General features: G+C 43.1%; 1 protein-coding gene and 1 long non-coding RNA gene across 7 annotated transcripts in view; one reads left to right on the plus strand and one right to left on the minus strand.

Annotated features, from left to right (window-relative positions):
- The window catches only part of FBXO28 (F-box protein 28), a 25,972-nt gene extending 21,277 nt beyond the window's left edge, over positions 1-4,695 (minus strand). Inside the window, exon 1 of the mRNA XM_073338770.1 lies at positions 4,307-4,695. Coding sequence (XP_073194871.1) covers positions 4,307-4,522 — 216 coding nt within the window. The 5' untranslated portion in view covers positions 4,523-4,695. The remainder of the gene's footprint in view (positions 1-4,306) is intronic.
- On the plus strand, positions 3,851-17,194 carry LOC140909461 (uncharacterized). 6 transcript variants are annotated; one of them, XR_012158225.1, is made up of 5 exons: positions 4,264-4,839; positions 9,250-9,327; positions 9,541-9,676; positions 14,056-14,372; positions 16,693-17,194. It is a non-coding gene; the product is annotated as an uncharacterized lncRNA (long non-coding RNA). The 6 variants fall into 6 exon arrangements; XR_012158223.1 differs by lacking the exon at positions 4,264-4,839 and adding an exon at positions 3,851-3,990 and having other exon boundaries at positions 14,056-17,194; XR_012158220.1 differs by having other exon boundaries at positions 4,269-4,839; positions 14,056-17,194.
- Positions 17,195-18,339: the final 1,145 nt, after the last annotated feature.

Consider the following 18,339-nt stretch of genomic DNA (forward strand, 5'->3'; position numbering starts at 1 on the left):
AGTATTCTACCAGTGGTTGCAGCAGCGCAAAATACAGAGGTAAAATAGCCTTCCTACTCCTATTTGAGATTCCTGTTTATACATCCAAGGATCGCATTAGCCCTTTTGGCCTCTGGGAGCTCATGTTCAGCTGATTATTCACCATGACCCCCAAATCCTTTTCAGAGTCACAGATTCCCAGGATAGAGTCCCCCATCCTTTAAGTATGGCCGACATTCTTTGTTTCTAAATATATACACATTTACCTGTATTAAAACACAAATTGTTTGCTTGCATCCAGTTTACCAAGCAATCTTGTATTAACGACCTGTCTTCTTCATTATGTACCACTCCCCCAAATTTTGGGGTCATCTGCAAACTTTATTCGTGATTATTTTGTTTTCTTCCAGGTAATTGATAAAAATGTTATAGTATAGGGCCAAGAACAGATCCCTACGGGACCTCATCAGAAAAATTACCACTCAATGATGATTCCTTATTTACAATGTTTGAGTCCTGTCCATTAAGCCACTTTTTAAAAATCCATTTAATGCACGTCATGTTAATTTTATTTTGTTTTAGTTATTTAATCAAAGTGTCGTACAGTACCAAGTCAAACCCCTTACAGAAGTCTAAGTATACATCAATACTATTACTTTATACTTGAGCATTTGTTGAAGAGTTTAAAGCAGATTACTACCTGAACTCCACAAGATTTCTGGGGAACTATGAAAAAGATTTAACATAAACATTGGAATCTCATTGTCTAGAACAGGTTCTACGGCTCCCATACAGCACTAAAAACTTGCATAATTCCTCTACTGGATTCAATATGGTTGCTGATTGAACATATTAATGAACTGTTTTAGTTTTAGAGTGATCCCTTTAAATAGCCTCAGACAGATAAAGTGAAGATTATTATATATTTACATTCCTGGAGGAATAGAAGCCAGAAGTGTTTACACTGAGATTCTTGATGTCAGCGGATGGTCGGAAAAGAGGTGTGTACTTTCTTTCTCTTGGAATAATTATCCTCTGCATCTATCTTTAGAGAAATGCCTTCTGAGGAACTTGGTGAAAGGATTTGTTTTTCGCTTTCATTGAATCAAAAATTAAAGATGGAATAGACCCACTGAATTATTTTGTTCATCCTTCATTCAGTGCAGTACTGTTCCCTACAGTATATTTGTTAATAGTTTATCCAGACTAACTCTAAATATTCCAACAATAGGGCTTCCACCGGCACTTCTATTGATAGTAGCTGTCTTCCATAATAACCAATTTCTTTGCAAACCAAGCATTTTTGAGTTCAGAAAAGGGAAAAAAAATTTATTTTCCCCTCAATAAAAGCAGTCCACTACCACAAAATAGACCCCCTAGGTAAATATAACACTTTGCTTTCATTCAAGAATCTCAGCATGTTTACAAACATTCATTTAGCTTCACAAACCGGTGAGGTAAATATTATCCCTATTTTACAGACAGGGAAACTGAGGCAGAGAGGGGTCACATTGCTCAGGCAATGTCACACACAAAGACTGTGGCGGAACTGAAAGCAAAATCCCACAATTCCTCGTACTATACTTTAACCATCAGTCTTTAATAATGAGCCATACTAATGAAGTTTGCCAAAGTAGTATATACAAAGATGCTATTAAGGTTTCTTCATAGCTGGGCAGGTCTGAAATATAGCCTACTTTCAAAATAACACATACATACACCTTAGTGAGGATTGGTGGACTTAATCCATCCTGGAGGAAAATACTTACTGATATCAGCATGTGAGGTGCTGCATAAACAGAAACGGAGCCCTGTCTCCAGGAGTTTCAATTTAATATTAGAATCAGACAAACACATTTTAGAACACTGGCAGATTTTGTAAAATATTTCTCCCAGAAATGTAGTCCAAATTACTGTAGAAATATGTTTGTCATATTAGAGTTCTAATATTTGTTTTGTTACACAGAAAGTCTAATTACATGTTCTTAAAATAGAAACAGTATGGCACACAAATTTAGGAGGGTTACATAAGCTTCCTAATCCTTCTACTTCATTATCCACAACAAGTAATTTATTGGCTTGGTCCAGAGTTTATACTCCCTTGCTATTCAGACACTACCAGCATGATGTACACTGATCTCAGTTACATCTCTGCACATTTTTTGCACCTTAACTCTTGACCTATGTCTGTCTGAGTGAGACAGTAGGGGTGTGATCCACAAAGGTACTCAGAAACCTAAGTCCTGTTTTTAAGTGCCACTGCAATCCACAAAACTCCCATTCAACTGCCACCTAACCTGTAAATGCCTAAACTCACTCAGCACCTAAGTTTTTTCCTCTGGGCATGTGTACTGCAGCCTCACCCTAGGCACCCTGGTGCCTATCGCCTGCCTGAGCACTATTGCCTCATGATAAAGGTTCAGATTCCTATCTCCTGCCTAAGCCCCAGAATGATTCACAAGCTGGGAAAGAGAAGGTGTTCAGCTGCTTAAGTCACATCCAGAGACCTGATCTGGTAGGCAACCTCTGGGCACGGTTACCATATTGTGCCCCTCAGGCAATCCGGGCGCGGGGGGGGGGGTAGCAGGAGGGAGGAAGAACGTTCCTTAAAACCTTTAACCTGGTGGATAAGGTACTCGCCAGGATGTTGGAGAACCCCAGTTCAAGTGCCCTCTCCTCCTGAGGGGGAAAAAGGGATTTGAACTGGGATCTGCCAACTCTCATATGAATGCCTTAACTACTAAGCTATGGAATATTTTGATATGAATCTTCCTCAGTCTTGCCTATTTAAGTTGTTACACTTTAATAAAACAATTGAATAATTAAATATTAACTGGGCCATTGAAAGAGTTAAAATGACTTTATAGGAGTGGTGGGCAACTTGCGGCCCGCACGCAGCCCATCAGGGTAATCCATTGGCGGGCAGCAAGACAGTTTGTTTACATTGACCGTCTGCAGCTCCCGGGGTCAGTGGTTCACCATCCCTGGTCAATGGGAGCTGTGGGAAGCGGTGGCAGGCACATCCCTGTGGCCTGCACCGCTTCCTGCGGCTCCCATTGGCTGGGAACAGCGAACCGTGGACGTGCCTGAGGACGGTCAATGTAAACAAACTGTCTCACGGCCTGCCACCAGATTACCCTGATGGGCCACAGGTTGCCCACCACCACTCTATAAACTAGTGATTAGACCGCTCACCTGAGAGGTGGCAGATCCCTGTTCAAATCCTTTCTCCCCCAGCAAGAGCAGAGGGGACTTGCACTGGGAGTCTCACAGACCCTGTGTGGGTGCCCTAACCGTTCGGGAAGTCCCCATCCCCAAGCCATTTAGTTTCAGGCCCCACACGCAATTCAGGCAGCAGGACACCTCTTCTCCAGGTTGCTAGCAGAGCTACGCACTTCCCTGCAGTCAGCATCTCCCAGTGGCTATCTTAGACATCTCCCGGTCTAGCATTCTGGTTTTGTGGATCTCATTCTAAGGTGCCTATCTCTCCCCATTCATTCTACAGGCAGCCTAGGAACCTAACCCAGGCTTTGTGTTCCTGTGATTTTCTAAACATTAGATGCTGCAGTGCTGAACAGTGTGGTGCCTAAGTCTCTTAATGGATCTGGGACTAAGCTCTTTGCAGCAAAGTTCTTATCTTCCTATACATTTTCTATATATCATATACACTTACTGTACTACAAATAATAAGTAGACATGTGGACTCTAATCTAAACCCACAAGGAAGCATTTCACAGGAGGAACAGTCTTGGAACATAATGCTACCATTTCTAAAAAACATGGAGATAGATGTACCAGTTAAGTAAGGAAACCAATGCGCAGACAAATAGCATGCCTCCCGAGGCAAATACACCAAAACGTTTAACACACAGGCTCTTGTTTGGGTTTTCAGGGGGTGGGTGTGTGGGAAAGAAAAAGGGACAAATGCATCCCCCAACTAAGAAGGTACTGAACAGGAGACAGTGTGGGGGGAATTGCCTGGCTTTTCCACAACTCCAGCACAGTACTGAGGTAAGATCGGGCCAGCGGGCAACATCAGACTGCAAGAGATGGTGACAGTGGGCCCCTCTCCCCTTCCGCCCACCTCGTTTCCCTCCTGACAGACCTGAGTAATTGCATTAAACAAAACCCGGGGGGGGGGGGGGTATTTCACCCTAAGCCTCCCAGCAGCAGGGGCAGACGTGACGGACTCGGGGGCGGGCAGCAGCAGGGCCCTGGGCTCAGTCGGGCCCTGGCTTGATATTCTCCCCTTCCCCTTCCCGGCCCCCCTCGCCCCCCACCAGGCGGAGCTGATGACCCACCCCCCCCTCGCCGGCCGGCCCCTCACCAGGCGGAGCTGGCTGGTCTCGTCGTAGGAGAGGAACCCGAGGATGCTCTCGATGGCCACGATAGGCAGCCCCACCAGCGTGTTGCTCTGAGGGAGCTGCTCCAAGAGCGCCTGGCCCCCCTGGAGCTGGGGGGCCGGAGGCGGGGAGAGGCGCGCCGAGCCCATGGCGCCTCCTTCCCCCTCCGACAGGAGCCGCTCCTCCGCCACCGCCGCCATCTTGGGCCCTGTCCCCCTCCAGTCCTCGGCTGCGGGAGGGGGGACTTCCTGTGACAGCACTTCCGCCCCCCGCCCGCCCTGGGCGCCGCTAAGGGGGCGCGGGGGGGTGTCCTGGGGTGCCCCCACAGGGGCGTTTTGGGCCCGTCCCCTCCCCAGTTGTGACCCCCCGGGCCCTTGGGCGCCAGTGGCCTGATCCCCCTGCAGGCCCCGTGCTGCCGCTGGAGCGGCCTGGGGCCGCCGCCCTGAGCACCCCAGTGTGCCCCGCTCTGTGACTAGCCCCTGCCCCCAGCGGGGAGGTGCCGCGGGGGTGGCAATAGGTGAGTGAGAGCGGCTGGAAGCGGGGTGTCATCTACGCTGAGCTGAGCCTCTGGGGCCAGCAAATCCAGCCCGGCGCCTCAGCCCGCGGGAGCTGCTGGCTCTACGGGGGGTCGCTGGCGAGGAAGGAGGGGGCCTGTCCTCAAAGAGCTCACATTGCGAGGCCCACAGGCAGCGAGCTAGGGGGCAAGGAAGGAGAACAAAAGGGATGGCTTTGTGGACAGACCCCTCAGCCAGCAGACCGTGCTTTTGTGGGCTGAAATACCCCTGGCTGCCCCTCCACCATGCCCTTGTTGAAGGCGGTGGGGTGGGGGGCATTTGAGACAGCTCCAGGATTGCTCCAGGATTGCCCCACACAGGTTCTGAAGCAAGTGCCCGTCTTCCCTCTGTAGGGCTCTTCCTCTAAGAGGCTCTGTTGGACCACCCTACCTCTCAGAACTGCCAGCTGTCCAGGCACCTTGTCTTTGGCCCCAAGGCCTCCTGCAAAAAATTGGAGAGACTGAACATCCATGGGGTCCCCCAGCCTCCTGCTGCTCCATCACAGATAGGAGATGGGGTTGTGTGTGCATGTAAAACAAATGGGTGACCACTTCTGATTGTCACTACTTGTATCACAATAATACATAGTGCAGTTGTAGCTGTGTTGGTTCCAGGATATTAGACATACCAGGTGGCTGAGGTAATATCTTTTATTGGACCAACTTCTTTTAGTGAGAGAGACAAGCTTTTGAGGTACACAGAGCTCTCTTTTCAGGTCATACATGGAACAAATCCTATTTCCAAAAGGTCAGTGAACCACAGTCAATATTATGGGGGAGTTCTCTGCCATTATCCATTCTTTGTGCTCTTTAGGCAGCACATAGGGAGTGGAGGCTACTCACAAGTCCCCAGCTGGCAACATGTTCCCATATGTTGTATGAGCACCTTTCTGAGCCTATCACCATCTTGCCCCAACCTGTCAGTACCAATGGCTAATTGGGGAGGGGCAGGAGCAAGAGGAGCCACCACCATGGTCAGAGTTCTTTCCCCGTTTCTGCGGAGTGGAAGCAGCAAGAACCAAAGGGTGTGTTTCAGAAGGAACAGGTCTAGGAGCTGTTTTAGCAGCCACAAAGGAGCTCCTGGTGCCTGCCTGCAGTAATTGAGGAGTACCACAGTACCTCCTGAATTCCATAGGAATAGTAGCAACAGCACAGGACAAGGAGACCACCACAAGTGAGGGAACTGAGGTGTCAGTGTACCTCAGCAAGGAACCTAAGGAACTTCGTTTTTCATTTGGTTTAGGTGTTACCCTTTCCGCAGCCCGTGGGGCAGAGGTGGGTTGGGTGAGGACAGGGAATGGTTAGAGTATATGGTAGATTGGGGACCTTAGCCAGCTGTCCCAAATTAGAGCAGTTCTCAGACTGCTCCTATGGATCCAGAGAATATAGCGGGTAAAGTATAGCCAGAACAAACCAAATTCTGGTCACAAGTAACACCTCTGAAGTTAATGAAATTTCATGGAAATAACAGCAAAATCTGCCACCAAAGGGATGGGTTAGGATAAAAGCACCTAGAATATAGTTTTCTTTGGGCCTAGAAAATGTCATGATGGTTCTTGTTGTAACTAATGACTTTCTAGCTGTCTAAAATCCCTGTGGATTTCCCCTGCTACGATTAAAAAGTAACTAGTTATTTGTTGGTTACTAAGGTAAATGATTAGGGAACGGGGATTAACCTATGATTTTCAAAGACAATCCTGGGAACCTGCCTTTCTCAATGGAAGAACTATTCAGCTAAGGAAGGAGTAATTTGGGAGCAGCAGAGAAACAATGGGAAAGCCTTTATATATATCATAATGGCATTCCAAAAATGTGTCCTGAAATGAATATTTCCTATTTGGGAGCAGAACATTATATGCCATGTACATATTTGGAAGCATTTTGCATTGTTTTTCCCCCACTAATGTCTAAAACTACAAGCCAATATTAGAACAAGGCCTCCCTTTTTCCTCTATAATTTCAGGATCTGACAGCCTTTCCAAGACAAACCTTTAGTGGTTTCAGTCCAGTTATGGGGATTCACGATAGGTTTGTGACTTTGCACATATAGTTCAGGCAGACAGCTCATTAATATTTTCAAAATTAGGAAGAAAAAGCCGTTTACATTAGTTATAAATGTGTTTAATTGTTTTGAATGCTTAACTTGAAAAGTTTGTTTTTAAGATATAGTTTTGCAAATAATTAGTAATTAGTCTGCTGAGTTAAAGCTCAGACTCTGCTGAATCTTAAGTTTTGATTCACATTGTGATGTTTTCTTTTTTCTGTATCATATTTTAGAATGGTCAATTTGTAAATGATCCAGTGCTTAATCTTGAAAAAAATACATCATCCTTATCTGTAGATGATCCACAATATAGCCTTAATAGTGACTTACCATTTGAGCCCATAGTAAGAGACTCTGGAGCCCATCACCCCAGCAGTAACTCCTAGAAGTATCATGTAAGGTAATAAAGGTTTTAGTGCATCCCAAATCATAGACCGGCAGTTTTTGCAGTCAGTGTTTACAATTGATGCAGGATATATTTCCTGTATCCTGCTACAGCTGTCACCGGTCTAGATTTTTACAGAGCTTGCAGGACATTAAAACTGTCTTGCAATAGCCTTAGGGCTAATGCAACATCATAATATGATGATGGTTGTCTATGTCACACTGAATTTTTTGGGTAACGTTCAGCAAAAATGGTTCAGTCATTTCCAGGAAGGAAGGTAGGGAAAAATAGGCTGTTTTGTTAAAAAAAAAAAATTTACAGTTGTTTCTTTGAGAAACTACAGTGCCTCCATACTTGGGAATAGGGACATGAAATTTGACAGGGGAGCTGCCCTCGTGTCAGAGATGTGGCTTTTGCTGTCCCTTTGAAAATCTGCCAAATTCGGCCAAGTTATAAACCTCTGAAAAAATCTCAGTTCATCCATACTTAGCCTTGTTAGAATTTGACAGAGGAATTCTGAGAATTTCATCTGCCCTGAACATGCACCATCCCTCCATGCCAGCCGAACTGCCCATGTGCCAGCCCCTCAGAGCAACTGAACATGCTCCAACCAAGGGCTGCAGGGGCTGAACAAACTTTTCCTATAATTGCTCCTCCTGGCTGCCTAATTTTTGAATGCTTGACTTTGCAACCCTAGCATGCTGTTAACATTGTTTTTTGTATGCAGTATAGAGTAGATACAGAGTAGAATTAGTGTGGAGAGAAATATAATATAGTACAGTCCATTTCATTTTAAACTCCTCAGGGTGACACCTCCTGCCAAGACGTTTAATGTGAAAAAGTATGCAGATAAGATGCTTATTTGGAAGCAAAAGTTTATCTAGACTGAGAATTGCACCAGCTTAATTAAACTGGTGCAACCCTCTGTACGCATAGTGTTTGGTTTGTTTTTTTTTAAACTTTTAGTGGCTTATGTTGGTTCACATTAGTTTAATTGGGAACAGGTTTAAATTGAACCAAAATGAACCACTCTTATACCAAAATACATATTCACATAGGGGTTTTCACTGGTTTAAGTAAACCAGTTTCAGTTAAACTGGTGCAAATTTGGGTGTGTACAAGTCCTAAGATGTAAAATACATATTAAAAAATTTGGAATCTAAACTGTTTATTCAAAGGAGTGAATACAATAGTGAATGACTCTGGCCATGGCATGAGACACAGGCAGTAATACCCTCGCTCTGCAGAACACCAAGGTATACCTGCCTAGCCATTAACATGCCTACAGAACAATGCCAGCTGACTAGGCACATGGCAAACTGAGAATACTGCCCCTCATCTGTTTGTTACACCTACGATCCAAACACAAGTAGTGTATGCAAAAACATCATGTTACTGTTTCCTTGTCCTTACTCACACACTCCCTGCTTTGTTTGTTTCATCCAGCTGTTGTAGCTTGTCTTTAAAATTGTATGTTCTTTGGGGCAGGGACTTCTTTTACTAGATAGCCGTATCCGTATAGCACACAGTACGAGAGGTTCCCAACCTGGTAGAGGCCTTTAGGCAATGCTATATTACAGATAAATTAATCAATACAGATGTCATTTGGGTTTGGTGTTGCATATGATAATAGATCAGAAACATCAAAGAAATCTGAAAAGGAAAGCAAAATTGCAAAACAGGTGGGAGATGTATCATGCCCACCCAGAGACCGGAGGGCTGGGTCTCAGACTGGAACAGAACAGGTAGAAAAAGACTAGCCAGGGAAGGAGAAAATGCATTCTCTATAAATGTAAGATTGTGATTCTTAATTAAAACAACATGGATTGGACTGATCTTAATTAGCTTCTGCAGCTTCAGGCTGGACATGTCATGCAAACAGTTTCTTTTGCTCAGTCTGATTTTCTCTCTCTTTTTCAACAAATTTTGTTTTTCTACAATTCAGGTGGTTTAAGATTGGTATTTGAGAAATTGATGCAAACTACGCTGGGCAGGGCTAGAAACCTTCAACCTCCAAGATGAGGTAAGGAAGAAAAGGTTGTTGGAGCCCACCTTTCTCTGGATTTGTGGTCAAAAGGGTCCTTTCCTCTAAGGAGTGTTAATATTAAAACTGCAGGCCTCCAGACACGTAGGAAATGCCTAATGACCACAGATAAGAACTGAGTTTAAGGGGCATAGGTCACAATTACCCAACTGAGAATTTACCCAGATACTGTTTTTATGTCTCATCGGAAAGGTCAAGACAGTGATCCAAAACCAACTGGCCATTGGTTTGATACTGATTCAATGGAGGAGTGTCATCTATAGAATCACCAACACCACTTCCCACATCACCCTGGATGTTCCTTGCAAATCCAACTTACTGCCATCAGGTACTGAACAGTCCAACCCTAAAGTTACATATTAACTGGAGTGGATTTGTGGGGACACCTTATGGTCAGTTTGGGAAACTACATGCCTTTATTCACAAAGGTGTGAAATCCAGTTCTGTGTAGAGGGCCACTCCAAGGCCTTTGAACCATTCAAGTTCATTTCCAGATAGGCCCAATGCTGAGGAACAGGTCTGGTGTGTGGAAGGAGATGGGTTCAGTGTATATTGTGCAACAGAGGAAGTTATCACTTGTTTAATAGTAGTAAATATGGTAATACCCAAGGGTGCAATTGGGATTGAGGCCCTATTGTGCTGGGCTCTGTGTGATCACAAAAAAAGAAACAATCCCTGCCCTGAAAGGTTTACGATCTAAAGATTTAGTGCTTACAGTATGCTGGGAAAAGTACAATTAACTAAAGAGGCATTGACTCAGAAAAACAGTGAAGCAGTATCTACAGAAATAGGAAGGAGAAATATGAGGAGGTATTAACTTACATGGCTTTTGCTCGCTCTCCACCTCTTTTCTTAGAGCGTTCACAAAAACAGGAAAAGATTGTCTGATTTCCTAATTAAGGGCCCAATAATTCTGTCAGCTACACTGGTGTAAATCCTGAGTAATTCCTTTGGCTTCAGCATGTTACTTTAAATTTACATTAATGTATTTGAGAAAAGAATTTGGCCCTAAAAAGGACAGACAGGAAATGCCTTTGATGGTCATCAGCTGAATCAGGTTTTATTGGCATGACAAGCTGTTTGAGTGTTGCCAAAGTGTAAGAAAAAGACAGGCCATCAATCATCTGTCAGAGGCAGGTATGAGCCATCCAGAAAAGAGTTACACACTGGGTTTGGGATTATTACAGTCCATTCCTGATCTTGTAGCAGGTTGCTGTAACATGAAGCCAAAACAGAATATCATTTGGTGATGAGCACTGGGAGGATATGTCAATATGAAAATATATGAAGAGAATATGTAAATTGACGAGAATGTATTAACCTAAGGATCCAAACCTGCAGACCTTTAAAGGCCATGTCTACACTACAGTGGCACAGTACAGCACTGCAGCTGTGCTGCTGTAGCACCCTAATGTAGATGCTTCCTACATCAACTGAAGGTTTTTTTCTGTCAGTGTAGTTAATCCATCTCTCTGAGAAGCAGTAGGTAGGTCAACAGAAGAATTCTTCCATTAACCAAGCTGCATCCACACTGGGGTTAGGCTGACCTAACTGGTGCTCGATGCAACATTTTTCACAGCATTGAGTGACGATTATCTCATTTTTAAGTGTGGTACAGGCCTAAGAAAACTATTTTGGGCCTGATCCTGCATTCCTTTTGCATACAAAACTCATTGATTTTGTGGTATTCTGAAAATTGTGTTAAAATTATGATCTAGCACTTTACATTCCCAGGGGTTTTGCTAGGGCTCTGTAGGGAAGCATGTGATCAGATTCACTCTGTGCGTAGCGAGCCAGCCTAGAGTGACAAACAAGGTCAGAGTGAGCTGTGCCTCTGCATTTTAGGGAGCAGCCTGCTTTCTCTCTCTCTGATTTTGGATTCTTATTTGTTATTGTTCTGAATTCTAAGAATAAAGTAGTGTTTGTTGCAAGCTTCCAGCAAGAGTATTTTATGTTTTTATCTAACTTCTGTGTGTGTATGCTGTGAAACAACAGATTTCACTGTCTCCTTCTTCTCTTGACTTCATTGGAATGCTCATGTGAGTTAAGGGAGGTAACTGGTGCTTGGAATGGGAGAGAGGAAGTAGGTAGGGGGGTAGGAATAAAGTTTCAGTATTAAGTTGCTCGCCACATCTCATGAATACTCAGCTCGGGTGTACACTGAGCACCAGTTTGTGTCCAATCAGTACCTTGTGGTTTTTGCTGGGGGTTGTGCAGTTTCAGTCACAGGCTAAATAAGGGATATGCTCATTCAGCACATTCCTCAGCTGGCCTAACCACTCCTCCTAACTGGCCAAGTGTCAACTCTACTTCTGGGGCTAGATGGTGCCTCCAGGCAGAAAGGACTTTGTGCTCCCTTGGACTGCTTCAATTGCTCCAAACAGACTTTCTGTTGCACAGGGCCTTCTGCCAGGGTCTGTGCTGAGAAAAGTTGGCATAGACCCCAGAATTAATCTGGTCCAGTGAATACAATTCAGTACTGAGAAGCAAGCAACAGAGAGAGGGAGGAAAAATACACTATATATGCTACATACAGGGCACCCATTTGTGTCAAACCAACTTTGGGGGGGGGGGGAGAAGGGCTGGTGTAGGGGAAATTTATTTCTTCTGTCCTTAATACACAGCATAAGCATTCTTTAGTTCGGAAAATGTTTGATTTGTATATTGAATTACTTGTGAAAAAAAGCCATGGCTTTAAATTACAGAGAGTAGAGTTACGGGTAGAAAACTAGGATTTTAATCTAACAAATACTTTGAGAGTGTTTGCAGAAACTTTGGTTCATGGATGCTCACTCATCTCTTTTTAGGTTGGAAGAAGTGAAAAACTATATACATTATGAATGCTGTGTGTGTGTAGTGGTACTGACAATTCATCCTCTGCATTTATGAAATCTCCATTTAAAATCTTCACAGAAATCTCAAACCAAGAGCAGAATATATTACAGCCTAGCTCTATACAATTTCTACAGTAGTTTCTGGGTGCTGCTGGCTCTTCACTTGTAAATAGCTATTAGCTTAGTCACTGTTGTTGTTATGATTTGACATTTGTGTATTGCACCATGGAAGCACATGGCACTTTACAGAGATAATCTTCTAGGTTATGAGATAAATGGTTTCTAAAGTTCTCCAGTCTAATGTACTGCTACTTACTTTTCCGATTAAAAATCCAAAGAATCAAATGTTGCTTTGTTGTGTAGCCATTCACATAAGTGCTAAGTGGGTCTATTGTGATACCAGATCAGATTGGTAGCATTTTATACCCACTTTGTACAGGTGCAAATGACAATACAAAATACAAGACAAGCCTTTGCTCTTTTAGATGTGATAACATTGTGTGATCTGGCCATTCCTATTGCTGAGAAAAACAGTTTTTGTTTGGTTTGGGGTGAGAATGTCACATAGAGTTCTATTTTCTGTCTGGATTTTCGTTCAGCATAATCTTCAGCACAGCTATTCCTGTTTTTATCTCAAGTGGGTATTTATGACACACCACACAGGAGTGCTTCAAATGGTCATCCAATAAATCCTTCAACAAAACCAAACCATCCAACCAAAAGCACAATAACTGATAGATTCTTCATGAGGTATTTACTGATGCGTTGAGCAATAGAAAGTGCACTACAGCTGAGGAGAGTAGGTTCAGTTGTCCCACAGAGTGGATCTTCCCCTTTCAACCAGCACAGGTATGGAATTAAACAGTCACCTCTATAATACTCCTTAGACCCAATGGAGAGTACTTCACACTGCCTGGGATCCCCATATGTAGAGGGCAGGAGGTAGGAATTGGATATGCTAGATTCATCCTATTGACAATGGGGTCCATTTAATACAGTTCAAGGCATGCCACTTGAGGAAGGGTTCTAGGGGTGGTGGAGGCCAGAGGAATCTGGCTCCAAAAAGTAACCAGATGGGTAGCATGGGGCTCCAGAGCTGGTGCAGAGACAGTGCTTTGTGACTGACCCTGGCCCCTAGCCCATCTCCTGGGATCTAAATGGATCTCAGAAAGGTGAAGATTCTGGAGTCAGTAAACTCCTTCCTCTTAACTTCTGAGGGGCAAACTCTGCCGCCACAATCAAAAAAACAGAATCTCCCTGCATCTTGTCCCTCCCACAACTTCTATGGGAGGAGGATGATCTGGCCAAGTATCACTATTTATTTTCTAAAATAATCTGGATACCAAAAATTGAGCATATAAATAATAAATTAAAAATACCTGTAAGAAGCACTAGAGATCAGCTGGTGGCTTAGTGAAGCTGGGTGAGAGCAGTGTGGATTATACAGGTTTTCTTTTTCCAGTGGTTCAGTGAAATCTCTTAATTCACCTGTTTGCAAAGAAAGTGAAAATGGCACCTACAGACATGGCAAACAGAGAAAAAGGAGACAAAGGGATACATGCGTGTTTGGACTTTTCCACCCTTGGAATGCTGTGCCTCAAGCCTCTTGAGTTTAACTGAGCCCTCCTCCCACCATTCTCCTTCCAGCAACCCTTTCCCCCTACCCTCCATCCCTCTCCTGGCTCTCTGTACCCTCAGCCACCAGGAAAAATTGGAAGCGAGTTCACCATATTAGACTTGACACAGACTTAACAACAGGTGGCGCTGGATAGTAAATGTAAAACACCAGGCCTGAATCTGCTCCTGTACTAATTTTATGTGATATTATTCCATTCATTTGAACAGACTAACTCCTTATTTACTCTCTTCTAAGAGACATAAGAATCAGACTCAGCATATTGCCATTAAAGAGGTTATCTCCCAGTATAACCAGCTGGCAAGCCTAGCAGTGATTTTTCAACACATTATGGACAAGATACAGCAAAGGATTAGAAGAGCTGTGGAGAGATGCTGCAGAGATGCACTTGAGCAACTTGGACTCAGTATTTGACAGGTTGCAGGATGAGAAGATGTAGAATTTACAGATCTGAAGATGAGACTTTACTGATCTGATGCTGAAGGAATGCATTCAATAACAGAAACTATAGAGTTGTCACAGGTGTGGCAAAGGTGTGAAAGGCAGGAGTGCTGGTAAGAAACTGATTTTTATTTCTTGGACCCGTATTGTATGGGTCAGGGCAACAAAATATTAGGCCCCTATCATATAGCACTCCATTGACTCCGGCGGCTACTGTTACAACTGATGCCCACTAGCAGCCCAGATCACCCTTCTGCTTATGTAAGTGAATAGGGTTGATATCAAGTGGATTCCTCCTAAAAGCATAAAGAGAATAGGGATGGCATTTCTGCATTGTCACCCCTCCTTTGGATTCTATACAAGCTATTCCAGAAGCATTAACTTCTACAGGATCCCTTCCCTTACTGCTTCTGAGTAGCTGCATAGGGACACAGACAATTGAACCATGGCTCTTTCTAGAGCTATGCTGCCAGAAGTGGGGCCTGAGAAGCATCACAAAGAGGCAGTTGCATAGGCAGGACGGCTCCAACTTCCATGGATCTAACCTTCTATTCTTCATGGAACCCCTGGATATGCAGGATGAGGAGGCTTTGCCACCCTGTCGATTCTGCAGCCCACAGACTCCTTCCCACTGGGGGACAATTTCTTGAAAATTCTGTGAGATGAACCTTGCAGAGTTTTCAGCCCCCTTCCACTGGGCTCTCTGAAGGAGGGAGTGATCTGCTCCATAGCTATCAAAGGTTTCAGAGTAACAGCCGTGTTAGTCTGTAGGAGAGTGGGGTGGGAGGAGGTATTGTTTCATGGTTTCTGTGTATATAATGTCTTCTGCAGTTTCCACAGTATGCATCCGATGAAGTGAGCTGTAGCTCACGAAAGCTTATGCTCAAATAAATTGGTTAGTCTCTAAGGTGCCACAAGTACTCCTTTTCTTATAGCTATCAAACTGATCTTTCCTGGAATTCATATATTGTTGTGGACAATTTATTTCATGCGTGTCTAGTCTGTTGCCTGCAAAGTTGGTTAATAATGCCCTCTTCTGTTGTAGTGGGGACCCTGATCTAAAAGGAATTGCTAGGTGGCATATGAGTCACACAGCCTGGACTAAACCTGAAACAAATGATGCTTGATGAGGACTCCAACTCCTTAGCAGGGGGGCTTTAGTTGTGTGTAGAAAAGATAAAAATCAGGTCTGGGCTACACTAGAGTTAGGTTGACACAAGGCAGGTTACGTTGACCTAACTATGGAAGTGTTCTACATTTAAATTTTGTAACTGCCCAGCTACACTGACTTAATAACTCCACCTCCATGAGCGGCATAGCGTCAAGGTTGATGTAGTTAGGTGGTTGCAGTGTCAGTGCAGACACTTGTGTTGTTTATGCTGACTGTTAGTGGCTTTCAGGAGCCTTCCCACAATGCTCCACACTGACAGTACCAGATAGTGGAGAATATCCTGCAGCTCAAGTGGTAGAGAGTTTATTCTTTTGGAGCAAGATGATATTTTGTCATGAAGTTTTGAGTGGTGATGTGTACAGCTGTGAAGTCCTAGGAAGCCACAGTTTTCTAAATTGAGATATGCTGAATCTTCCCCATAATCACAGAAAAATGTATGCATTGTTACTGAACCAAAAAAAAATCAAAGGATTGTTCAGGCTTGTTGATAATAGGGCTGATCTATCAATCAGAACTCAATGAACTAGGAAGCCTCTACATAGACTAAATCTGTGGCAAGAACGTTTTATTTTATTATTTATTGTATTATTTTTTAAAATAGGCTAGAATTGATCAGACAACTGGGAAGAGTGTGGTAACTAACACCCATGAAAAGGTTAATGCCAGCTTTCAGCAGCTCCAAGAAGTTGCTAAGAAACAGTGTCATGTCCTCCTGGTATGTCCAGTGAGAGTCTGAGTAGATGATGTAATGCTCAAAATTTGTGTTTCATTGGTTGGATCTGTTGCCACTCAATGCCCTACTAGAGGGTTAATAGGCTGGGGTTCTCTGGAAGCCTCAACTTTTCTCCACCTTCCTCATACACACAGTTTAGCTAAGCTCTAATTAAATAAAGTTGGCAATTTATTTTCTAACTCGCCTCTGAACTTTTACTTACTATTGCTACAAACAGAGCACTAGCCCTGTCTGAAAGGATGATTTCAGATGGGTGATAAAGCCTGTACACCTCTCCTATGTCTTCCACAGAGGCAGTCTTTAGTGCCATGAAAAATGCATTGGAGTAGTACAGTCATCTATAATAACAAACACATGGTAAGGGAATATTTGACTATTAAGGGATTGTGGAAAGATGTGTGTCCCAGAGTCACCTTCACCCTTCAGATGACTGTTCATTTAGGAAACATTTTTATATGAGCTTTTTCACCACCTTTGAAATCTACTGACTCTTAAGGACAAATATTTGTGTGTCTCTCTGTTTGCCAAGATGATCCTGCAGATGTGTAATGCCTGCGTGTCACTGTGTGTAAAGTGCTTGACGCAGCAGCAAGCTGGCTGCCCTAGAGAAGATGACAGAATCAGCAGAACGGAGCAGCTTTCCATATGTTCAATTAATTTCCTGCTATATGCCAGGACGCTTCCTCCTCCTGTGCAGATGTAAAAAAAATCAGGACCAAGTTTCTTAGTTTCTAAATTTTTGTCTTTTCTGTTCCCTTCAGCACCCTGTGAACTGTCCTGCCTTCTTCTGTGTTATGTTCCCTTTTCCGTCCTATGTGTTTTTTTTCTACAGAGACAGCATATTTTAATGGACTGAGCACAGAGCTGGGACTAGAGTCAAGAGTTCCTGAAAACTAATTCCAGCTCTGCCATGACTTGTTATGTGGATATGATTTCCAGGACATAATTTATATTACATACATATGTTTAAAGGGTGCTTTTAGAAAACTGTAATTTTAAAAAATTAATTAAAAAATAAAATGTAAACTCTATGTCAGTTTCTTTATCTGTAATACAGGAATAAAAACGCTTCATTACCTCACAGGCAGGTTATGAGGATTAATGCTCTAATAATATGGTTAAATTTTCTACACCACTTTGAACGTGAAACTGGTATATATATGCTGAGTATTATTGTTATTCTCCTTGCATTTGGGGATTCCTGTCTAAAATTATTAAAAATGTTTAATTTCTAGAAATAATGGGTATGAAGACCAGCATTTTATGCAGAGTCCTAAAGGGTGACTGACTTACCACACCTTCAATTTCCAGCCTTTTTCTTGATCTTTAAAGTTACACTACCAACTGATTTAGGCCAGTAATTTATACCCCATCGTTCAAGCTGCTCTGTGTAGGTGGACTCTTGTACTCATAGTACAATTTGCAAGGTAGGGCCTTTGATTTTGTAAAGAAAATAAATGATAAAAAAACCATGGAAAGATATGGTTTCTTTTTGTTTGTTTTTATATTTAAACATTGCCCTGCAAGGTTTTGAACTTAGACATAACAGAATAGAATTGGAAAGTAAAAGTAACTAGAAATAAAGGTAAAATTAACCATTTTAATATCACTAGCCAAAGTGAGTAATATGAAAAAAGTAAAAGGAGAGCATAGATAGGAGACAGCATGGTCTAGGAGGTAAGACACTGCAAAATAAAGTTAGGAGATAAGGGATCCAGTTCTGGCTCGATGAAGTGAGCTGTAGTTCACGAAAGCTATGCTCAAATAAATTGGTTAGTCTCTAAGGTGCCACAAGTACTCCTTTTCTTTTTGCGAATACAGACTAACACAGCTGGTACTCTGAAACCTGAGTTCTGGCTCTGCTGCTGAAGTGCTCTGTGACTTTGGGCTGGTCACTTCACCTCTGTTTTCCCTTTCACCTATATGTCTTGTCTGTTTAGATTATAAGATTTTTAGGGGAGGGACTGTCCGCTGTTGTGGGTTTGTACAGTGCCTATAACAACTTGGCCCTGTCTCAGTTGGGACTTACAGGTGTTACTGTAATTTAATAACCTAAGGCATTGCTGTTAACAGTATGAGGATTTTAATTTTATCATCTTGCCATATCCCTTTAATAAAGATGTTTTTAAGCCTTGGCCTCTGCAAAAGTGGAGACCCCTGGAAGTCAGTGGGGCTG

Source organism: Lepidochelys kempii, chromosome 3 (assembly GCF_965140265.1).
Source record: "Lepidochelys kempii isolate rLepKem1 chromosome 3, rLepKem1.hap2, whole genome shotgun sequence".
In the NCBI taxonomy this organism is placed as follows: Eukaryota; Metazoa; Chordata; order Testudines; family Cheloniidae; genus Lepidochelys; species Lepidochelys kempii.